We start from the raw sequence: 24,016 nt of genomic DNA, 5'->3' as shown, positions 1-24,016 counted from the left end.
AGTCAAGGGTGGGCCCTGGCCATGCCCTGGACGCTGTGCCCGCACCCCGCCGTCCAGCCCAGACAGCTCTGTCGCATTCCTTATGGCCGCTGCCTGCAGGACACAGGCCCAAGCCTGGCAGCTTTGCGGCCCCCTCCAGCCCGCCCAGGCCTGCCTCTCCCCCGCCTCTGCGGCTCGCTCCCAAGCCCCCAGGGTCGCGCCATCTCCACCAGCCTCCTCGTCCCACCTAGTGGCGGCCAGAGCCTGGAGCCGCGACGGGCCCCCAGAGGGCTCCCAGGACACACAGCAGGGAAAAGTGTCCCCGGGCGCAGGGTGGCGGCGGTGCCAGACCATGACTGCGGTGCCTCGTCCCTGCCCCCAGCTCGCCTTGGTCAGAGAAAAGAGCTGCCCACATCTCTCCTGACAAGGCCGGGAAACTGAGGCCCAGAGGGACAGGCCGGTGTGCCCCCCAGGTCACACAGAAGGGCTGGTGAGTTCCAGTCAAACTCCAGGGACGTGGGATCCCACTTATGTCCCTCCCCCACCTCCGAGAAATGGAAAAAGGCCTGGAGTCGGGACCTGCCCCTGGGGGAGGACAGGGGTGCAGGCAGCGGACCGCTGCTAAGGGGTCTACTGTGGGGGCAGGGGCAGTCCACACCAATGTCCTACTTCAGACCGTGGGACTCCAAACCCCAGCGCCGACCCCGTGTCCCTGGCCAGCAACCTCTTTGCCAGGCTCACTGTTTCTTCATATAAAACGGTGCGATTACAGGGTCTTGGTGAGGTTCCAGGGAGGTGAGGCCAGTCAAGCCCGTAGGTCAATGTTGGGTATGCAGTAGGTGCTCAATAAATGTTGGCTGTCCAGGATCCCTGGGTTGTACGGCTGCCGAGCCCCGTCCACCCTCTGCTCCTCTCTCCTCCCTGGCTTCCGCCGCGCAGACCTCCTTGGGCTCCTCCGGCCGCGCTCCTGCTGCCTGGGGCCTCCGCCCGCGCCCTTCTCCCGGCCCGGAGAGCCTCACGTGCGCTTTCACCCTGAAGAATCCAAATTTGTCCATTTTGGTTCCCACTGTGTCTCTGGCATTCAACACGGGATCGGGGGCACAGCTGGCCCTCCTGAAATGCATGAGGTTGGAGGAAACCGGGGCCGTCCCCAGACCCGCCCTTCCCCACCTTCAGTAGGTCATTTTGGGGAGACCGAGGCCCGGAAAGGGGCAGCAGCAGTGGAGCCCTCTCATCAGCAGACGGGCTCCGGGAGGTCGTAGGGTAGGCTGGGGAAACCGCCGCCTCCCCCTCCCCAACCCTAGGCCCCAAGGAGGGTCGGGCTGCGGAGGCAGAGCCCAGGCCAAATTGAAATTGATTGTGGGGAACAGCTCAGCAGGGTGGAACCGAAGCGTGGCCGCCGGGGAGCGCAGGAGCACCCGAGCGTGCGAATGCATTCCGGCCGGCGAGGGAGAATGCTTTAGTCTTCAGTGGAAGCTTCTAGCGACGGTCTCCCAGGAGCTGGAGGGTGAGGGGCTGAGTTGCGGCAGAAGCAAGGACACCCCCTCCCTCGATACGCTGCTTGCCCCTCGGCCCCGGGAGCACCCTTGTGGCGACACCGTGCACCAGCCCAACTCTCTCCTCTCCGGCCAGCCCTGTGGGGCTGGTGGACACAGAGAGAGCTACAGCCCAGCTCTGCCCTCGCGTGCATCTTTAAGTGCCGACTGTATGTATGCCTGGCTCTGGCTGGGCTCAGCATGGTTAACGTGGCTCTTCCTGGATCCTTTCTGTGCACTGGGGAGCCGCAGAGAGGACAGAGCTCGCCCAAGGAAGGCAAGTGGAGACATGAGCCCAGGCCATGCAGCTCGGGGGACAAAGCTGTCAGCATTGCTTCAGCCCTTGTCCGGGTGGGGAAACAATCTTGAAGACAGTGGGAGCTACCGAGGAATCTAGAGCAGGGAGGGTTTCCTGGGGCCTTCTTAGGGGGCCTCTAGGCCATAGACCCCCATAGCCACCCCCTATCACAGAAGGTCCCACCGAGGCACAGAAACCAGGTACCGTCCCAGTGAGGCCACACTTCCTAGGAACTTCCTGTTTTGAGGCTCAGAGAGGGCAGCTGCTGGCCCACGGCTGCCCAGCCTAGAGGTAGCAGGACCCGCCTTCCCTCAGTTTCTCCTGCGGGCCTCCTCGGGTGGTGACCAGACACGTGGCCAACAGGGCAGCTGTGTTCCCCTGAGGCCTGTGTTCCCTGACCCGGAAGCCCCCCTTGGCGATGGGGTCGGGGGTCACACCCTGACCGGGCTGTCAGGGCCCCCCCCCCGTACGGGCCTCAGCCGAGGATTAGGGGGCCAGGGTCGGGGGTCAACGGCATCTCCCTCGGCTCCTTTCAGGCCGCAAGCGGATCCGTTCTCTCTGCCACCTCTGATTTCCCGGACACAGGCGCGGGGGAGGGCCTGGGGGACGGGTGGCCAAGCGCCCCTGGGAAAGTCCTGGGAGGGCCTCCACACCCCTGGCCGCCTCTGCCCTCGCGGCCCCCACTGATGCTCGGTAGACGCACCCATGCCGCAGACAGGGACACTGAGCCCAGGAAAGGGGCTCAGCCGGGCCGCTGCCCAGGAGGCCCCTGTGCTCAGGGTCCCCCGGGGTTCCGTGAGGCTGTGGCTGGCAGGGGGCCCGCGGCTCAGCGGTGGGAGGGGGCGAGGGGGGGGGCGGGCGGCAGACAAAGGAGAGCGGGCTGGGCCCACAGGGGTGCGTTCCGCTCATCAGCCGCGGTTCCACTTGAGTCCATCCTGGACAGGCTAGATAACCCCTCCCCCACCACTGCTGGGCCGTGACGACTTGAAGGGACCTGCAGGCCTGACTGATGGCGGGGGGAGGGGGCTGGAGCCCCCCCAACATTTCCCCCCAGCTGCTGGGAAGAGCTTCAAGCCGTCCCCAGTGGTGACCATGGAGGGGCACACACAGCCCCTCACAGCACACAGTGAGGCGGGGGCAGCCCAGGGGGGCCCAGACCCTGGGTCGGCCTTGCTGGGACACCTCCCCACCTCCACACAACCTCACCGGGACCCTGGAGGGACTCAGGGGCCCGGGCCCAGGAATCACTCACCTCCTGTTCATTCCCCAGCCCCTGGACAGCAGGTCCACACAGGCGGCTGGACCAGAGCCAGACCAGGGGCCCGGGAAGGCCCCAGAAGTGGCTGGGTCTGACCGTCCACCGGACCCGAGCCCTGCTGGGTGGACCGCGCAGTCTCACCTGGCCCTCTGCCCCTCACCCCTGGGTGCCTGGAAGGGTCTCCGTAGGTGAGGGCTGGCATCCCGGGGGGATGGACTCAGAGATCCTGAGTGTGGGATAGGACAGGGGGCCTGTGGGGGCTGAGCTGGGGAAGCTGAGGCCCTAGGGACCTGGGGCAGCGTTCCCACCGTAGATCCTGGGAGGGGGGTCAAGGCCACTGGGGCTAAAGCCTGCCAGGGCTCCCTGCCGCCCTCAGGAGAGACAGACCCCCCTCTCTGCCGCAACCCCCACGGCCCCAGGCTCCTCTGCGCGATCCTCTGCCTGGCCACGCAGCCGGGCCTCCTCCCAAGCTCCCAGACGGCTGAGCGAAGTGTGGGCCTGTCCACGGTGACTTCAGCCCGGTCCAGGGACCCTGAAATCCGAGCCCTGGGATCCTTAGGCCAGGGCGGGGGCTCACCAGCCCTTTGGGCCGGTCAAAGCCCCTCTTCTGTGGGCCGCGGTCTTTCACCCCATCAAGGCCACCTTTGGAGGGGCCCCAGCAGGTGTGCTGGGTCTGGGCCTATCCTGGCCTGTTTCCCCCCGGTATAAAACGGTATAAAATGGGCGCCGGCGGCTGCCAGAGAAGACCTCCCTCTGCCTCAAGTCCCGGGCACTGCTCCCCGCAGCCCTCAAGAGACCGTGTCCCCTGTTAATCCAGACGCCGGCCCCGCCTCGGTTTCCCCTCCTGGTGGCCTAATCCCTGGATTGTCAGAGGCTGGTTTTACAGACGTGGAGAGGCTTTTCATAATAGCTTTACGGAGCCTCGCCGCCCGGTGATTAGTCGCTCCTTAATTGAAAACTCCCTTCCGACCCCTCTGCCTGCGGGCCAGGCTCTGGAGCAGGGCGGGGGCCTGGGAGCACCGCGCAGCCTCCGGCGGGCCTCCGGGGCCTCCCACGTGCTCGAGTGGGGTCTCCCTGGCATCCGGCAGACGAGGGGGAGGGGACACTGCAAGGCTGACCCCAGCCCACGAGGGGCCAGGCCAGGACTCAGAACTGTCTGTCCCGTGCCCGGCCCCAGGACCACCACCCCAGCCCACCCTACCCGGGCACACAGTGTCCTGGGTTCCAATAAGGGCACGTGGCTTGTGCAGGGACCACCCCCCCCAGCTGAGGAGCTGGCCTTCCCCAGCCCGGGGCCTACGGACCCCTGGGCTCCTACTCTGCACTCAAGAATGTGGGTGTCAGACCCCTCTCTCACAACCTGATCCCGCGTGCCTCCCCTAGTGTCCAGCAGGCTACAGGGGTCAGGGAGTGACAACAGAGAGCCAGTGACGGGTCCCCACCCCTCCATCCACCCCTGCCATCGCTGCCGGGTCCCCAACCGGGCGACTTAATTCCGCTTGTCCCCAGGATGCGGCCCGGGTTATTTACGTGGTGGATATATGTATTTTAATTTAAAGATCTGCCAGCCAGCAGAGCGACTCCCGCAGTGTCCCACTGTCCCCGTCATCTGAGAGAGGCCGTTCCCCACCAGAGGCCCCCATATGGGCACTCCCTAAGGAGAGAATAACGGAGAATGAGGCCAGCACCCCAGCCTCGCCCGGTTGGTGACAAAGAGCACTTGATTTGGAGTCCATGCACAACACACACTAACCTGGTCATTCCACACACTTTCGGCAAGGGGCACCGACTGTGCCAGCCACTGGGGCCACAGGGAGGGGAACCAAAGGCCTTGGTCTTGTGCGGACACTTCTCCAGCTCATCGAGAACCCGGGCTCCGAGGCCCCACTCTGGGCCACCACAGCCCCATTTTCCAGGAGAGCAAACTGGGTGCTGCGCCGGAACCCAGACCTGCCTGACGCCTGGAGCTGTGCCCTCCGCCACCGGCAGCGAGGGACTGCTCTGTGCCTCAGTTTCCGCTCCTGGCCACAGTGCCAACTGGAAGTGGAGAGTGGGGGTGGGCGTGAGGAGTGAGGCCAGCATTGCCCGGGGCCATGAGGACTCCTGAACACTCAGGCCACGGAGGGGAGCCCAGATACTGGGAACCATAACTCTGGCGCCTGGCAGGGGCGGGCCAGGTAAAGGCGCAGAGCCAGAGCCGGCTGGTGGGCATTCCCAGGCAGGCCCCGCAGAGAGCCCCTCTGGGGGTTCCCCCCACGGCAGGAAAATATCAGGCTCTCATTCTGGCTGCTCCGGGCCCAGGAACCCCAGCTCTTGTTGCCTGTTCAGGCGCCCCTTCCCCGCCCCTCAACAGGCCCTCAATGAATCGACCTTAGGGGGAACCGGATTCCAGACTCCGGTGTGTTGCGCTTACCGGGGCTGTGGGGTGGGAGGCCCTCCCCACTGGCTGGAGGAAGCACAATCAGGCCCTCCCCCATCCCCCCATCCCTGCTAAAGGGGGTCCCCCGCTCAGGCACCGACAGCGGGCTGCCAGCTGGGGGGCCTGGGGCTGGAAGCGCCCCCCACCCCGTTCTGGCCTCGGCTTTGCCACCTGTAAAATGGGTCTCGGGTGGGTTTGGTCCGCGTGCAGATGCAGCACATCACACAAGGGGGGAAACCGAGTCCTCCCCGGGAACGGGGTGCAGAGCGGGCGGGGGGGGGGCGGGCGGGGCCTCGGGGAGGGGCGGGGCCTGGGCTGGAGCCGGAGAGGGGTGGGGGTCGCGGCCTTTCCCGGGCTCTGGCCTGGCTCCCGGTGGCCGCAATTGGCTTTAAGCCCTTCGAGCCCGCGGACTGGTGCGAGGGCGGCGGCGGGGCGGGAACCGGGCCTCTGGCCTCCTCTTCCTCCCCCAGGACCGCTCTCGCGGCGGGGGGCGGGGCGCCTGACCCAGGCCTCGGTTTCCCTCTCATCTGGCCGGGCCGCCCTCGAGGGCTCGGTAACCGATGGTTCCGGCGATCGCGGGATCCCGGGAAGGCGTCGTGGCGGCGGTGGGGGGCGGGGGCTCGGGAAGCGCCGTCCACGGGGCGCCTCGCCCCGCCCCCCATCCTCCGTCCGTGCGCTCTGGGGGCGGGCGCTGGAGGGGGCAGAGGGTGGAGCATCCTGGGAAATGGCTCTGGTGCGTCTGTCCGTCTGGGAAGCTTCTCCCACGCCCACACTGGGAGTCAGGCCAGCGCCCCCGGGCCCGGAGCGAAAGGCCACCCCGCCTAGGGTGGGGGTCTGGACTCGAACCCACAGACTCGAACCCACAGACCTCCAGGGCTCCCAAACCCAAGCGTACATCAGAGTTTCAGGGAGAGGGCAGCCCCACGGGTCCCCAGTAGGGTCCAACCCCAACAGGAGTCTCCAGCAGGGCCGAACAAATGTTTCCTGACTGCTGGGGCGGCCGGGTACGGGACCTTGTCCATTCCCTGGGCTGCCCTAGGGGGACCTGGGCAGATCCGAACCCTGATCCCACAGAGGCCTGGGGCTCACCCTGGACGCATCCCAAGCACAAGTGGGGCCTGATGGGGCCTCTATCCTCACCCACTAGGAGAGGAGCCTCCCGCGGCACCCAGTGTCCCCCCAGACTGCACTGTCCATGAGGGCACCTGGACCCACGGCCCTGGGCCTCTGCACCTCCGTTTCTGGATCTGGTGGGGTAAGGGGCTAGCAGGGAAGTGGCAACCCCCCACCAGAGTTTCTCCCAATCTCTGGCCTCAGGGGGAGGGGGCTCACCCCAAACGTTGGGGTCTCCACCACTGAGCAGGCAAGCCCTGTGTTCCTGTAAGTGTGCAGAGGGCCCACGGGAGCCACAGGCAGGGGCTCTGCTCGGCCAGGTGACTCCACAGGGAGGGAGGCTCCGAGCTGCGCTCCCTGGAGGCCACCCAGGTCCTGGTGCTCCTCACCCCAGTCCGCTCCTCCTTGGCTTCTAGTCCTGCCCCAGAGCCTCCCACGGCTCCCCCAGCTCCCCCGCGCACCCCTGAGCTCCCCCCCACCCATGGCCTCCATAGAGACTGGGCCACAACTGGCCGGGCTGGCCCTTCAGTCTGGTGGCTGGTGTAGGCCACCTGCCGTAGGCGGGGCATGCAGGCCCCTCCCCCTGGCCACACCCCACCAGCCGCTGGGGAGGGGGACCAGGAGGGGACAGTCCGCCCCGCTGGCCGCACCAGCCCAGCTGCGGACACCTCATTTCCGGCTTGCGTGTCATCTTGCTCTGATTTATGGTTCCTTGGGGGCTCCTGGGCTGTGAACTTGCTTTTTAATTGTCCATCTGTGGCCTCCTGGCCACCTGCATCCTGGACTGGGGGCCCCAATACTGTGGCCTCCTTCCATGGTCCCTAAGTGCCCCCAGTATTGGGCCCGCAGAGGAGGGAAGGGCCCAGACTGACCGCATACAGGAGAGGTGCCCGAAGTGCCCGCTCAGGGCGCTGACCTGGTTGGGAGCGACTCATCTGTCACGTTCTCTCCTTTCTGGTTCCGCAGCTTCCATGCTCCGTTGCCCCGTTCACAGCATTTATGGAGCGCCTACTGTGTACTTGGTGTGCTCTAGGCCCTGACGACGTGGCAGTGACCAGAGAGACAGGGAGGTGCAGGGCTGAGACCTGCGATGGCCCCGTGGCCTTTACTTGCTGTGGAAAGCGGGGGCGGTGGGGGCTTCTGGCTGTGGGACTGTAATCGAGGGACTCCAGAGGACCGCCGAAGTCAGCGTGGTCCCCGACAGCCCTGAGGGTGAGGGATGCTGGGCCTTGGGGCTCTTTCTCCAGTGGAGACGGAGAGGGGCCGTGGGGGCTGCGTCTAGGGACAGAGGCCTGACCCCGCTCCTAAGCCAAGACGGCTGCAGACCTGACCAGCTCCGCCCAGGACCCCCTCCCCGTAGCGGGGCACTGAGGCAACACAAACCAGCCTTGGAGCTGGTTCGCATCGGACCTGCATACTGATGGCTGAGGCTGGGGTGTGGTCCCCGGGGGCCTCACTGTGCTCAGTGCAGCCTCGGGAGGGAGCGGCCACCCCGCGTGGTGACTGTGGTCCCCAAGGCAGGGGTCTGTGGCTGGCGATGGACGGGGTGGTTCCTGACAGACCCGGGCCCTGCATGCAAGCCCCAGGCCATACAGGGGTGTGGCGGGGGTAGCGTGGCTTTGGGGCTCCTCTGCACATGCGCGAACACGACTCTGCACGCAGCCAGTGACAGGTCCAAGGGGCGTGTCCCCGCTGTGGGCTCTGGGTCCCGGGGCTGACCAGGCAGGCCTGGCCCTGCTCCCCCGGGGGCTCCCAGCCTGCAGAGGAGAGCAGACAAGAATGAGATTCCACTCGAGGCGGGTGGGCTGAGTGGCCCGGTGGCCAGGGAGGCTGAGAGAGGACATCTGACCTAGTCCGAAGGGTCCAGGGCAGACAGCCAAGCAGTGACCCATGGGAACCGTAGACCAGGCAGCGGGAAGAGCCTATGCCAAGACCCTGAGGTGGGAACAAAGCTATTTTTGTACTTATCCACCTGACGTTTCCTTTTCTGTTAAAGCTTTGTCTTAAAGGAGTGCCTGGTGGCTCAGTCGGTTGGGAGTCTACCTTCAACTCAGGTCAGGGTCCTGGGATGGAGCCCCGCATGGAGCGCCCTGCTCAGCGGGGAGTCTGCATCCCTGGCCCTCTCTCTCTGCCTGCTCCTCTGTCCCCTTGTGATCTCTGTCTGTGAAATAAATGAATAAAATCTTTAAAAAAAATCCTTATACTAGCTAGCTAGACACACCTTAAATGTCCAGCGAGGCCCCCATGCACTGCCCGGGGCCGGTCCCCGAGCCCATGATGCGCGGGGAGGGGACCAGACACAGGAGGCCCCACGGGGTGTGAGTCCACGCATGTGACACGTCCCGACCAGGCTCCTCCACGGACAGGAAGGGGGCTCAGGGGGGTCGGGGCCTGGGATCTGACAGATGATGGGGAGGGGGTTGCCCTTGGGGGCAGAGAGAATTCTGGATCAGAGGAAGGGCCGGCTGCACAACTTGTGGATGTGCTAACGTTTACGTGGACGGACAGTGTGGTACGCAGTTATAACTCAACAACTTTTTTTAGTAAGAAAATTAAAGTCAGTGTTGGGGTCCCACCACGGTCCCCGCGCCGTGTCCCTCGGGCCCCCTCCCCTGCGGCAAGGGGAAGCCTCCTTCCTCTCTGAGCCTCCGGGTCCTCACCATGGATTGGGGGGTCCTTAGGGTCTCCCTCCACGGTGCTCAGCACAGGTGTCCCTCGGCCACCCCGCAACACTGGGCACGGCAGGTGGGGCGCACACAGGGGTCTTTGTGCGGCTCAGTGGGTTCATTAAGAGGCAGGCCCTGTCGCTGGGCTCAGCTCGGCTGAATTAATTAGCTGAGAGCCTTCCCTCCCTGCTAATTGTGCCCAGGAGGCTGCAGTCCTAGCGGGTGGCCCCAAGGGGACAAGCCTCTGAGACGATCCCTGCCCCGTTGGCCCTGCTGGGGCGAGGCTGGGGTGAAGGCCATTGGGACCCCACAGCTCCCGACACCTGCCTTTTGCAAAGCCAGAAAGGGATTGAGAGGCAACAGACCGACCCCTACCTTGGCCTGGGCAGTTAGGGAAACTGAGTCACAAAGCAGCAGAGCTTGGTGACATAGAGGTCAGAGAAGGTGGTTGGATTCTAAAGGAGCCGAGATGAAATCGGGGTTCGCCAACCCCCCACCCCCGGCATGGAGCAGGGAGCCGGAGGCCTTGACCAGCCCTGGGGTCGCGGCTCCCCTGTGCCCCTGCGGCCGCCGGGTCTCTTCCTCCTCCTCCCAGCTGCCCCGAGGCGGGGCTGGGGTGGGGTGCGAGGGGGCTCGTTCCCATTTCTCCGCGGTGGGGGTGACTGAGGCTCCTGGGGGACAATGAAGGACAGCCGCCGTGGAGGCTCATCCCAGCACCTGGCCCCCAAGACCCCCGAGACCCGGCTTTGACGGGCCCCAGACATTCCTCGAAGACACCCCTCCCCGGCCCACGCCAGACGCGACCCTACACTGTGCCCCTCCTGCCCCCCCAGTCAGGGTCAGTGGCCCCAAACACACAGGCACACCCTTGAGGTTTATGCTCGTTTTATTATAAAAAAATACAGAATCCAAAGTTGATCGTATCGGAAGGGGAAGCCTGCGCCGCCAGCTCCCGGCGGAGCCGCGCCGCCCGCAGAAGCCGGTGGCGTCCCGGGGCCGCGCTGTGTAGGTACGTATAATATATAGAAAACACAGAGCAGGAAAGGCGGGTAGAAATATGAAATCCGTATAAATGCCGTCTGCTTCCTGAAAGGGTCCCGAGGCTCTTTCTGAGTGTGGCCCCCGCATTCTGCGTTGTCCTGTTTTCTCTTATAAACGTAGTTCCTAGCGCCGGGGGAGGGGCTCCGACAATCCAGCTTACTGCGAGGGCGGCTTCTACTCTAAAAGGTCCCCCCACCCCTGGCCAAACAGAAGTGCCCCCTCCCAGGAAGGGGTAAGAGAAGAAGAAACTCTCCAGGCCGTCCTTAGGAACACAGTAGAAATAAGTCACAGTAGAGTTGCCGGGTCTATTTACAGAAAGGTCCGTCTTCTCGGCCTGGGGGGGCGCTCGGTGAGGCTGCGGGGGGAGGGGGCCCAAGCGGTTCTAAGCCTCGGAGGCTGTGACTCTGAAGAGGCCCCCAGTGGCACAGCCCAGATTTCCACTCTGGGCAGGGGTCACCAGGAGCGAGGGTGGGGCAGGGGACGGGCTCTGAGGCGGGTCTGGTTCCTGGACCAGGACCTGCCGGCGGTCGCCACTCACCCCTACGGTCTCAGACCGGCCTGTTCCAGGGCTCGCGGGTGGTCCAGGGTGGGCTCCAGCCCAGACCCAACAGATGGAGTGACCAGACCAGGGGTCTCCAGACCTGTGCCCCAGGGGACTAGGGACCACCCCAACCCCCATGCACTGTTTCCTTCCCAAAGTCACCGGCAACAGCAAGGAATAAATTAAATTAAAAACTCAAGTCTTTCGGATTCCACCATAAAAGAAAAGCACTGCTGAGAGCTTCTTGGCTTCTCCGGGACTCTAGAAGAGCCCGCCTGTCCAGGCGCCGGCCAGCTACCGGGCCTCTCAGGCCTCGGGGTCTTTAGCCACACACCCCCGGGGCTGGTCGTGGGGCGGCGGACAGCCCCCAGCCTGGCAGGGGCAGCACCAGTCGTGGGAGAATCGGAGTCTGTCTCTGGTCTCTAGGCCGGGCCGTCCAGGCGGGCCGGGACTAGGAGCCCAGGAGGGTCCACAGCACGGGCACGGCGCCAAGGACGAGCCGGCAGCTCCCCAAGCCGCTGCAGGAGTTGTTGCTGGTGAAGATGGGCTCAGGGGCCTCGTACAGGGTCTCATCTGGAGGGACACGGAGGCAGAACGGTCATCAGGAGGCCCCGCCCCCTGCCCCCTCCCTAACCAGCTGCACCCCCACACCAGGGCTGATCAGCCTCAGCTGTGCCCGCCCCCCCACCCCCGCTGGGGCGCTTCTGACCGTCTTCACTGGGCAAAGCACAGCAAACAACAGGTGCCAAACCATGTGTGTCCGGTACCTGGGGGACATCACGAGGGACTGTGGAGACCCCCTCCTCTTTGGATGTGGCTCTGATGGTTCAAGAGTCCAGGACATGGGCCCTGTAGGTCTATCTCAGGAAACTCCGCTGATGCTCACTCTTGGGGGAACAGGGCTCTTGGCCTCAGCACAGGGCCAGGTCCTGACCTGTACTCCTGAGGGTCTGAAACGCTGTCCTCATTTACAGATGGGGAAACTGAGGCTTGGGCAAGGGCTGGTGCAGCCATCGCTGAGGTCACGGGACTCCCAGGGCTGTGCTCCGAGCCCTCTGGCCCTGCTGACCACAGAGCGGGTTCTGTGGGTTCGGGACACAAGGGTGGGGGACTGAACCGTGCACGGTGCCCTGAGGACTTACTAGTCGGCCGGACATAAACCTTCAGCCTCAGGCAGGGCCGGTCCACAGCATTGGGAGGCGTGGCAGCTGGAAGAGAGGGGGCCGGGGACTGGTGGAGCAGGGGACCTCCGGGGCCACGTCTCGTTTCCCACACTGGCAGCTCAACACCCCCCCAAGGCTGCGGGAGGCGCCCCCCATAAAACTCCTGACCATACATCAAAGCCCCAGACACGACGCCCTCTATTTCCCAGAAGTCCTCCTGTGTACCCCCCTGCCCCTCCGTTTACTGAAGCCGGACCCCAGAGAATGGAGGTGTCTGTCTGGTTCCATCTCCCCCCACGGCAGCACAGGGAAAGGTTCAAAGGTGATGAACAAAAAAGCGTTTGTTTTGAATGGGTCAGCAAAAAAAATCAGTATAACCAAATGATTGATCTGGGATCAGATACCTGTTCTCTGGCGCCTGTGGGCAAGTCACCCCCTACCTGGGCCTCATCTGTCACACAGTACGTGCTTTGGAAATGATGGCCTCCATCTGGGAGCCAACAGAAGCCGGTGACCCCTGGGACAGAGGCTGCACTCCCACGTCCCCCCGCGAGGGACCCACGCTGCTGGAGCTCACGCGGAGGCAGACGCATGGTCGGGCCTCCTGCCATTTTTGCTCCCTGCTTCTTGGCCCACGCCAGAGTACTCCGCGGGGGACGGGGGTAGCACCTGGCCTCAGCAGAGTCCCCACGGAGGGGGACTTGGGGCCCAGGACAGGGAGGGGGAAGGAGGCCCAGAGGCCAGTGAGGGCCGGTGGGATTCACACATGGGAAGTCTGTTCGCGCACACGGACAGCCAGGCCCGCCGCCTGTCCCCCTGGGGGCTGCCTCCTCCGCCCTCCCCCCAGAAGCCCCTTGTGCTGGGAGATGAAGATAAAAAAGCACGTAATAAAAATAACATTCGTCTTAGAGATAGAACGAATAATTACAATAATTATCTTTAGGAAACTCCCGTCCTGGAAAGAAAAATGTAATTTTTCTTATATTATGAGGGTTAGTTTAAACACCTTCTTCCCCCTTCCTCCACCCGCTTTTTCCTTGAATTAAAAGGAAAAAATCCAAATAGAGCAGAAAGGAGGAATGAGGCTTGTACAGTTTAATTTGACGCAGCGGGAACCAGGGCGGCGAGGGGCGGCCTCTCCCCACGGCCTGGGGGCAGAGCCCGCTCCCCTCCTGGCTCCCCAGAGGCCCCAAGATGCTGAGCAGTGGGGACCCCCACGGCACCTTGGTGCTTCAGTGCCTGCCCAGAGGCCGGGTGACAAGGTGGGCACCCAGAGGCTCCCATGTTGGTGGGGCGTGACGCCCAGACCCCAGGATCCTGGCTAAGGTCCGTGGAGAAGAGCACAGCACAAACTGGACCCAAACCCGGGCTCAGCTCTGCTGTGTTCACGCCTCCCCAGACCCCACCACCCGGACTTTATGGGGAAGCACACAGAGGCCCCCTGGAACGCCCCCCATGGGCAGCAGAGCCAGGGCAGCCCACCCTCTGCCCCAGTGTGGGGCTGTGCGTGCCTGAGGGTCCCAAGCCTTGAAAAGCAGCTTCCAAGGTCCTTGGGGAATCTTGGCCAGGTGGGCCAGATGGGAGACTGGGGGGGGGGAGCACCTGGGCAATACCTGCCCAAGCCAGGCGGTGGGGCAGAACACAGGCTCTGTCCTCTCACTGGCTTTGACCATGCTTCCCTGCCCCACCAGATTCCCTGTGCCCCTGTCCCTCACTGCAATGGCAGGGAGCACCCCTGGTCTCAGTATTGGACAAGCCCATGGTGGCCTGGTCCAGAGACTGAGGTCCCAGAAGGGAAGCTGTGGATTTGGACTTTCACGGCCCCTCTGAGCCTCAGTTTCCCCATCTGCAAAATGGGGACCCTTGACAGGCCTCTGGGGCTTGCTGGAAGGATACCATTCAAGAGCTTGAGCCCGCGGAGACTAAGGCCAGGGTGGGAGGAGGGGCCCAAGAGGACAGTCCCCCCAGACCCCATCCCCTGGGACGGGCCTCTGCCTCCAGCACCCGCGCACAAGCTCCACGCCCTCCACCCCTCCCCCCCCCCCCCGCACTGACTCAGCACCCCACCCCCCCACCCCTGCGCGCTCACAGATGTAGCGACCCCACGCGCCACCCCTCCCCGCACCCCCCCCCCCCCCCCCGCACTGATCCGCACTGACCCCTCCCCCCGCCGGCCGCCCCGCCCCCGCCCTCACAGATGTAGCGACCCCACGCGCCACCCCCCCCGCACAGATCCGCACTGACCGGCCCTCCACCCCCCGCACCCCCGCACCCCCGGCCCGCCCCCCGCACCCCGCCCCGGCCCGCCCCGCACTCACAGATGTAGCGACCCCACGCGCCCCCCCGCACCGATCCGCACTGACCGGCCCTCCCCCCCGCACCCCCGCACCCCCGGCCCGCCCCGCACTCACAAATGTAGCGACCCCACGCGCCCCCCCACACTGATCCGCACTGACCCCGCCCCCGCCCCTCCGCCCGCCCCGCACTCACAGATGTAGCGACCCCACGCGCCCCCCCGCACTGATCCGCACTGACCCGCACTGACCGGCCCTCCCCCCCGCACCCCCGCACCCCCGGCCCGCCCCGCACTCACAGATGTAGCGACCCCACGCGCCCCCCCGCACTGATCCGCACTGACCCCGCCCCCGCCCCCCCCCCGCCCCCCGCCCCGGCCCGCCCCGCACTCACAGATGTAGTAGTACTCGTGGCCCGGCCGGAACTCGAAGCCCAGCGAGAAGGGCGTGAAGAGCTGGAACTTCTCGGAGAACTTGAGCGGCCCCCCGGGCGCCGCCGGCCGGTTGCACTCCCAGCGCTTGAAGCCGCGCTGCCGGTGGTCGCAGGACGCGTGGCCCTCGCCGTTGACCATGTACAGCACGTAGCGCTCCATGCGCTCGGCCGGCGGCAGCGGCGCCCCGTAGTGCGGGCAGTAGATGTCCAGGTAGTCGTTGATGCCAACCTCCACCGTGTAGCCGCCGCCGTCGTCCGCCGCGCCCGCGTGGAACCTGCGGCCCCGCGGTCCGCGCGCCGGGGCCGGTCGGGGGAGGGGGGGGGCCGGAGGGGGGCCGGGTCAGTGCGGGGGGGCGGGTGGGGGGGGGGGCGCCGGGGGCGCGGGGAGAAGTTCCAGGGCTCGAGCCCACGTGCCCACCCCCCACCCCCAGGCCACCGCGGGCGCCCTGGGGTCCGGGCTCGCCCTGGCCTCCCGCCCACCTGCTTGGGGGTTGGGGCGGTCGCCGGGCCGGCTGGGTAGCGGCGCCGCTGGGACCCCCTCTCCCGCCGCCCCCCCAGGACTTCTGGGCCGGTCTGTGGCAAGCGGGGCTGGTGCAAGCTGTTCCCCCGTCATGAAATCCGTCTCCAGAAAAACGCTGCTGCCTGACCCCACGCCCCCTCCTCCAGGAAGCTCCCCACACTGCCCCCCACAAGCAGCCCCTTTAGCTTTCCTTCTGCAGATCTGGCTGCCAAGAAGGTACCGGCTGGGGGCGCCTGGGGGGCTCAGTGGGTGAAGCCTCTGTCTTCGGCTCAGGTCATGATCTCGGGGTCCCGGGATGGAGTCCTACATGGGGGGCTCAGCGGGGAGCCTGCTTCCTCCCCTCTGCCTGCCTCTCTGCCTACTTGTGACCTCTGTCTGCCCAATCAATAAATAAAATCTTAAAAACGAAGAAGAACGTGGTACAGGGTGGTGTGGGGACACAAGCTGGGTGTTCTGGGCCCCGGGGGCTAGTTCTGACCCCTCTCCTAGCCTCAGTGCCCCGTGAAGGACGCCCCCTCCCAGCTCAGATGTGCTCTGGGTTGGACCCTCCAGCCCCAACTCTTTCAGTCCCTTGTGACCCGAGCAAGTCCAAGATCCTCCCTCCAGAGCCCCTAGCATTTGGCCACTGTCCCCTCCAACCTCTTGGTCGTAGCAGCGGCTGCCCCCACCCGACACCTCTGCCCCTCAGCCCTACTTCCCAGCCTTTGCCCTGGAGCTCCCCCTGTCATGCAGCCTGCACCCCTTCCTTGGGGAGCCTCCCCCCCCAAGCCGGTTAGCTGAGAGGAACAGGAAGCCCCCCCATACCGTCACTGCCTCAGGCTAGAGTGCCAGGAGCCCTTAGATCTCCCTGCTGTGGTCCCCTGGGTCCCTGTGTGTGAGGTGGGACAAGGGGGCCTCCGGGAGAGGAGATTAGCACATAAAAGGCCCAAGCAGGGGAGGGTTGGGACGCAGGCTCCCTGGCTGCCCCTTCTCCCTCTCCGCACAGGCTTGGACGCTGAGCCCCAGTGAGGCCCACGGCAGGGATGGCCTGGTGGCTTGGACTCCAGCTCTGCCGTGCGGGCCGCCCCAGTGCAGGGGACGGGGGAGCAGCGGTGTGGCCCCCATGCCGGCCGTGCTGATGGGCACAGCGGGCCCCTGGGGGGTGGCTGGATTCTCAGAGCACCCTGCGGTCCCTGCGCCTGCACCGGGTCGGGGAGAGGGCTCCTAGGGCTCCAGCGGTGGGAGTGAGGTGAGCAGGAGACCTTGCTCGCTTATGCCTCAGTTTCCCAGTCTGCACAAGCGTCTCATGGTGATTTCAAGTCTGTGGCTGAGACCGAGGCTCCAGGAATTCCTGGTCAGAGCGTGGGAGGGAGCAGGCTCGTCACCAACCCCTTCCGTCCCTTGGGGATGTGCAGCAGTGAGGAGTTCAGCCCCCCCCCGCCCCCGACAGAGGTGGGCTGGCGGCCACAGACTCAGGGCATGGAGCCGGAGACTCGGAAAGTGGGGTCTGGCGGGGGCGGCAGAGTTCTGATCAGGCACAAGCCGGCACCCAGCTCGGCCTTGTGGTTCCTTCGTAAAGCCTCAGTTTCCAACTCTGTGCAGTGGGGACGGTCTTGGAGGCTGATGGGGGGATCCCAGGCATGTCCACTGTGGACCCTGCACAGAGGTGGAGCCGCCCTGGGTCAGGGTCAGGCCGTGGCAGGGTGGGCCCGGGAGGACTGCCCTCAAGCGGTCAAGCACGGCTGTCTCGCGGGCGGGGTCTGTTCTCCAGCTGCTGCGGCACGACTGAGGCAGAAGCCCCCGCAGGCTTTTTCAGACCTCACTGCTGCTCCTTCCCAGCCCACCGGAAGCCCCACGGATCCGCCAGTCAACGAGGGCCGCGTGCCTGGTGGGACTGCCGTGCCCAGCTCCGCAGGAGAGCTGGAGATACAGACACCACAGTTGGGGGGGTTGCCCGGCAGGGCGTGTAGGGCCGAGCTGCCGTGCTGCCGTGCTGCCGTCCTGGCCCTGGCCCCCTCTGGGCCTCAGTTTCTCCTCTCCTCCCCGGCATCAGGCAGGGATTGCACACTCAGCCTGGAGAGGACAGCGTAGCTCTCCGGGGGGCCCTTCCTAGGAGGGAGGGCTGCCCAAGCCTCAGCAGCTCTCCCCACTCTGCCCCTGCCCGTGCTTCTCCCACAATGTCTGCCTTCCTCCCCTGCACTGGACCAACGTCCTTGCCCTCTCCCGTTTCGTCGTCCAAAAAACGTCCGAAGCGGAGGCTGCTTGCCTGGTTCAGAGGCTGGATGCGTGGGCCCCACCAGGCAGGCTGGGACCCTGGCCTCCCAAAATCCGGGGCTCGCTCTTCCGAATGTAAATCAGACCCTGTTGTCCACTGGCTCACAGCTCCGCGTCGCTCAGAATAAACCCCGGATAAACAGCCCTCCTAGGTCACAAGGTCCAAAGGCCCCACCGTCCCCACCCTGGTTGCCCTGTGATTGCTCCCAGCTCACTCCCTTCTAGCCACACCCACCTTCCGGCTGGCCCTGTCCTGACCCCAGGGCCTTTGCACACGCTGTCCCCACTGCCTGAGCCTTCCACCTCATCACATATCCCATTTCAACGTCATCACGCTTTTTACCATCATGCAGTCTGCCCTCCTGGGCCATGGGGGTCAGCCTCCCCCTCCACCCCTCCCCTCCGTGCCCGCACAAGCTGTGTACACAGCATCTTGACACATGTTCGCTGACCAAACGAAGGCCCGAGACTCAAGGTTTTTGAGGGGCTAGAGTCGTAGGAAGCAGACCCAGTGGGGCGAGGACCCCAGGCAGGTGGGTCCCAGAACCACCCCCACCCGGCCTCTGGCTGCCTAAGTGGACCATTTATTTCCACCACCCCCACCCCGGCCCTAAAATAGCGATGGCCTTGCTGCGTTGGCATTCTGGGTTCCAAGTTGGCGGGCAAACCAGGGGCGGGCGCCTGGCCCCTGCTCAGGGTGGCGCCTGGGCGGGGGAGGGGCCCAACCCCAAAACCAAGCCGGTAGGAGCAAGACAAAGCTTTCATTCTCTCCATTAGTGCAGAAGCACGATGGGCGAGTGCTCCGCGGGAACAGCCGATCGAGACAGCAGTTCTCACTAAGGGGTTAATGACTGCCGCGGGATGGGTTCCCAGACAGGGCTCCTGAGGCTTTCAGACCTGCAGCACCTTCACCTGCTCCTGCTCAGCCTGCCGGCTCCACCAGTGCTGTGCACTCCTCCAGGCAGCCCTCCCGGCCCCTGGTGGGCCCAACCCTGCCCCCCTCTGCCAACCACGGGCCTGCAGCTAATTAGTTTCAATCGGGCCATTGTCAAGTCATTAGACACTAATAGCAAAGCAACTAATTAGGAGTCTCACCCAAGATGGGAGCGGGGGCAGGGAGGGCTGCACCACCTCCCCAGACCAGAAATCGAGGCAGGGGTGCGGCAGGCAGGACAGCAAGGTCCTGCGCACCCCTGCTGCACGCGGGACTGTCTCCCTGGTCTGAGCCCAGTCGCAGCTGCCAGCGAAGGGGCCGACAGAGGCCTGTCCGGTGTCCTGAATGGGCAGCAGGGCCGAGGCCCAGGCTGGGCAGGGCCAGCCCCTCTCCTGACTCCCAGCGGCGGGTCCCCTGACCTCAGCACCCACCCCTAGCTTTCCGAGGGCAGAAGGACATCTCCCCCTTCTGAGACCTGGCCGCCTTCCTGCTAGCGCTGGGGCGCTCAGTGGGGCCTCCGAGAGACTGGGGCCCCGAGGGGACGCAGGGTCAGCCCACGAAAGGCTGAGTATGGCCTCCCGGGTGCCGGGACAACCGGAAGCGAGAGGTAGAACAATGAGGCAGGGTGGGCACAAGACATGGGGGCGGGGAGCCACACGACCAGCCCCGCCTCCAGGCCTGGGTCTCAAGCAGGCCGCAGCCCAGGGGGAAGCCGGTCTCGGACACCCCTTGTCCCCCAGGGTGCTCCAGACATGCCTGCCTCTAGGAAGGGAGTCATCGGACGGGGCCATGGATGAGTCCCTCCCTCCCGGCACATAACAGAGTGGGCAGGTCACAAGGGGGGCAGGGCTGCGGCGGGGGCGGGGGGCGCAGCTGAGGGGACAACCAGGCTCACGTGGTGGACGGAGCCCGTCGAAGCCACGGTCCCCAGGTCCAGCTGGAAGACCGAGACACGGCGGCTGAGCCCTCCGCCCTGCCGGACAAGAGTGCAGGCCTGGGGCGAGACCCCGGCCAGGGCGGGCCCGCCAGAGTTCAAAATCTGGCCAAGGTTAAGACCCCGGCCGCGTCTGTGCTGAGACGCACCTGGCTTTCCGCTGTGTGGGGGCAGGAAGGTGGCTGTGCCCCTCCCCTGGCACGGCGGCTGGCATCGAGGGGCAGGAGACCCGGCCAAGCCTTGCTTTGGATCCAGCTCCAGAAGAGAAAATCCCCCCAAAGCCACACCACGGGGCAAGGCTGGCTGTGTGCCCGCTGCCTAAGGAGGGGGAAGGGGCGTGGGGGGTGTCATGGGGAAAACACGGGTCCAGCTTAGGGGTTGTGGGATGGGCCCCAGAGACTCGGCCTCCCGGACCGCCGTTAGTGCACCTGCTGTCCCGAGACCCAGCTCTGGCCATGGTCCTGAGGACCCCGCAGGGACGTCCACTGGGGGGCCCGGGTCGGCGCCCCCAGGCAGACGGAGGCTCCAGGCTGCTGCACATACAGTGTATCCCGGGGCCTCGGCCACGAGCCTCGCTCTTCACCTGCACGCGGATGCTGCCCACGGCGGTCCACCGTCGGGGGGGCGGAGGCGGGGGACACAGAGGACCCTTCGCCCGTCCCCACCGCGGACCCCGCCGCCGACCCCGTCACAGACCCCCTGGCGGACCCCGTCCCGCTTTCCTGCTCCTCACCCGCTCTGAGGGCCGCAGTCGCTGTCACTGTGAACGAGGCCCCCGTGTTTGGCCGGCAGGAGCTGCCTGGGTTTCCCTCTGAGCCCCCAGGGTCACGGCCTCGGCCAGCCCAACCCCTGGGCCCCGCGCGCGCGGGCTGCGTGCCGCACCGGCCCGCCCACTCCACAGAGGACAGGGGAGGCTCCCAGCAGCCCCGCCTGCCTCCAGCCCCCGCCTGCCTCCGGTTCCCCACGGCACCCCCAGCCCCACGGGGCCCCGCTCGCCAAGCCCTGAACCTGAACGCCAGGCACGCTGACCTCTCTTGAACAAAACAGAAAACCCTCCACGGCAAACCACAGCATCCGCCGGTGGAAGCCGCTCCTCCCTGGAGGCCCGGGCGAGGCTGCGGGGCCGAGGGCCCAGGGACGCCCGGCACCTGCACCCCGGAGAAGACGCTTCTCAGTCGCAACGTTCCTGTCTGCAGCCCCCCCATGCAGAAGCACCCCGACCCCACTCAGAGGCACATGCGGCCTTCAGTGTGCCCGACCTGCTTGGGGAGGTCACAGCCCCCAGCCCCTCGGGAGGCTGGTCTCCGTCAGGTGCGGCCTCTTGGGGGTAGGGGGCTCCCTGCACGACGCCAGCCCTGGGCCTCCACGGCCCCTCGCAGCACAGGCAGCCTGGGGCCCCCCACACCCACCCTGGGGAGGACACGGCCAGCTCCTACGGGACAGAGGGGCCGCCGCGGGGACAGCAAGCTGCGCCGCCTCGGTGTGGACGGTCAGACCCCTCCACGGAGGCTCCGGGACGGCCAGGCCAGGCCGCGCACACAGACACACGTGTGCAGACATGTGCTCCACACCCAGCCACACCAGACACATGTGTGCGCCCCCCACGGCCCCGCAAGAGACCCACGTGCCCCCAGAGACCACATACATCCCACATGCAGACACGCGTGCAAACACGCCAGAGCTGGGCGCCGTGCACACGGACCACATGCGTCACCCTGCCGCACACGCAGACCTGCCCCTCCTGGGCCCCTGGGACACCGGTGTGTCCTGGACGAAAACCCGCACCCGCACCCAGACACGCGGCCCGACACCGGGAGGCGCACGGAAGCTTCCCGGCGTGGCACACCAGCCCCGCGGGAGGGCGGCTGGCCCCGGACCCCTGGCCCCGACACCCAGCGGCCAGCCCAGGGGCGACCAGGAGGGGACGGCCGGACAGACGGCTGGACAGCCAACCCAGGTGGGTGCCGGGGCCTGGTGACCGGCTGGACCGCAGGGCCCCACCCTACCACGGCCGAGCTGCGGGGTGCGGGGGGGCCGTCCGCTGCCGCGTGAGCGCAGGGAACGCGCCGCGCACGGCAGGAGAATGTCATTTGGGACGCGGAGCCACATCCCTGTACCTGGTGCGGGTGTGAGGCCCAGCCGGGCGAGGGTGGCCGGCCTCCCCACAGCACTGCCCGTGCCTGGCTGTGCCCGCTCCCCTCTGAGCACACCTGTCCCTCCGGCTCCTCCGCTGACCGCCCGACCCCCACTCCAGTATGCCCAGCCCTCATTCTGACTCCCTTCCTTGCCCGCCTTTTGTGCGTGCCCCTCTCTCTCTCAGGCGCGGCCCCCGCCCTGGCCTTGCGCTTCCCCACCTCCACCTGCCTCCGCTGCCTGCAGCCCAGCCAGGCCTGTGTCTCGCGTCCCTCTCCGTGGGGCCGCCTCCCGCTGCAGGCTCGCTGACCCTGATCTCTGCTCTGGGCCGTGTCCCTGGGACTTGTGCCTTCGGGAGATCTCCTTCCGGGCGCCCTCGGACCCGAGGCCCAACACCACCCCTCCTCCTGTGTCCGACACACACCCTGTCACTGGCCACGGGTTCCAGGCCAGCCACCCCCGGACGGCAGGCCTCCTCCTAGGGTGTCCCTAGACCATCGAGGCCTTTGGTCAGCCTGTCGGAGTGGGGGCTGTCGGGTTCGCCACAGATGGTGTCCGAGCGGCCGGGCAGAGCCAGGCTCCAGGGTGGCCTCCATCCCCCCGCTGGGATCCTGCCTGCAGCGCCCCGTGGCAGGTGGGGCAGCCCCGAACACTCCCTTCCGTCCCCATCTGAGGCTCCTCATGTGTTTGGTGTTTGCTAGAACAAAGGACAGGCTATGCCTGGGACAGAGATTCCAAAGCTGAAACCGAAAACTTGGGCCGGGGAAGCCCTGCCCGCTGGGGTCCCCCCTTGCCCACTGGGCTCCCCCGCTCAGCCGCAGGGAAGAGCCTTAATCAAACCCACATGTAACTGGCGGGGCCGGCGGCTCAGGGAACCCGCTCCGTGGTGGCCTGGCTGTCCCTCTGCAGCCCGGGGTCTCTGCCCTCCGCCCCAGGGCCCAACCCCACAGCTGGACAACTGAGGGGGTGTCTGGGTGTGCTCCCTGCCCCCCACAGCAGGACACTGGCTCCCCTTGTCCCAGGGTCTGCCTCAAAGACAGCCCTTTATGCAACTTTCTGCCCGAGGATGGAGAACGCCAGGGGACAGGACCGGGATGGCAGGGACAGTGGGCTCTGGAGGGTGTCTGCCGGCACTCGAAGCAGAGCAAAGTGACCAGTGGCCCAGGGACAGGAAGCGGGAGGCTGGCCTCCCCGGCTCCTATGCGCAGCCCAGCCAGCCATGGGAACACAGTGTAGCCAGGAGTGCTGGGGCTGACCCCAAAGCCGTAGGAGCTCCAAGCCCATCTCCCATGGGACCCCCAGTGCACTCCAGCCTCCGAGAGCCAGAGATGGCCCAGAGGCTTCAGCTGATGTCCAGGACATGGTCAGTCACCAGCAAACTTTTCCAACCCTGACTGCAAGGGACTTCTGCTGCCCCCAATATTGCACTTAGCACTAGACACCGAGGAGGATGTGCAGGACACCTCAGCCAGCCACAGCAGGCTGGACACGAGGTCACCTGGGTCCCCACCGCAGCTCGGCTCCCCTCACCGTGACCTTGAGCCAGCCACTGAGCCACTCTGTGCCTCGGTTTCCCCACCAGCACCAGGCGGACGGGAGAGGATGCTGCTGGGTCTGACTCCCAGACTGCGGCCCGAACCCCATCAGCCTCAGTCTCCCCATCTCTACAAAGCTGGGACCAGGGACCCCCTGGAGTGAAGGCAGTTAGGGGCTGGCGGGGAGGAATACATTAACTTCCCCAAGTTCACGTGGGGACCCACAGCAGGACGCACCCACAGGCCCCTCGCCCTGGGGGCCACGGTGCCCCATGTGGCACAGTTCAGCGACAAGGTTCCCCGGGGATCTCCTCCAACTATGACGCCGGCAGGGGCCCCCAAGTCCCGGGAAGGAACTCGGGGCCGAGCAGCTCCTGAGGGTGCCGCAGCGGGGGGGGGGGGTGTCCCCCAACTCCGGGGCCAGCGGCGCTCGGGGCGTGCAGGGCGTCCGGTGGGGCGCGCGGGGGGTGGTGGCGATGCACGCGGAGCGGGAGTCCCCCGGACTCCGGGCGCCGGAACTCCCCGGGGGCTGGCGCGCGGGACCCGGCGCCCCCACTCCCGAGGCGCAGCGCGCGGGGGGCCGCCCCGAGTCGGGGCGGGGAGGCCGGGCCGGGGCGGCGGGAGGGTCGGGCGGCGGCGGGGAGGTGGGGGGGCCCGGGGCGCCGGCGCCGCCTCCCCGCGCGCGGCCGCGCTCACCTGGGGTTGCTGCGGTTCCAGTAGACGGCGTAGCGGTCCGAGTTGGCGCGGGCGGCGTCCTCGGCGCGCGCGAAGGGCGGCGGCGGCGGCAGCGGCAGCAGCAGCAGCAGCAGCGGCAGCAGCGGGCGCTGCGCGGGCGCCATGGCCCCGGTCCGGCCGCCCCGCGCTCGCCTGGCCGCCGCCTGCCAGCCGTCTCCGCCTCCTCCGCCGCCGCCGAGCGGGCGGGCGCGGGGCGGGCGGGAGGAGGGCGCGCCGGCGCTTGGAGATCCGC

General features: G+C 66.4%; 1 protein-coding gene across 1 annotated transcript; it reads right to left on the bottom strand.

The window, feature by feature from the left end:
* Nucleotides 1–10,136: 10,136 nt before the first annotated feature.
* Nucleotides 10,137–23,951, bottom strand: EFNA2 (ephrin A2). Its single transcript, XM_032305002.1, has 4 exons — nt 23,746–23,951; nt 14,702–15,015; nt 11,993–12,058; nt 10,137–11,423 (listed from the first exon to the last, which is right to left on the bottom strand). Exons 1-4 carry the CDS (start codon nt 23,886–23,888, stop codon nt 11,302–11,304), a joined length of 645 nt encoding a protein of 214 aa, XP_032160893.1. The 5' UTR covers nt 23,889–23,951; the 3' UTR covers nt 10,137–11,301.
* Nucleotides 23,952–24,016: the final 65 nt, after the last annotated feature.

This window comes from Mustela erminea, chromosome 1, assembly GCF_009829155.1.
Source record: "Mustela erminea isolate mMusErm1 chromosome 1, mMusErm1.Pri, whole genome shotgun sequence".
Classification (NCBI taxonomy): domain Eukaryota; kingdom Metazoa; phylum Chordata; class Mammalia; order Carnivora; family Mustelidae; genus Mustela; species Mustela erminea.
The sequence above is the reverse complement of the archived record's forward strand: the minus strand, read 5'-3'. Positions and strand labels throughout refer to the sequence as shown.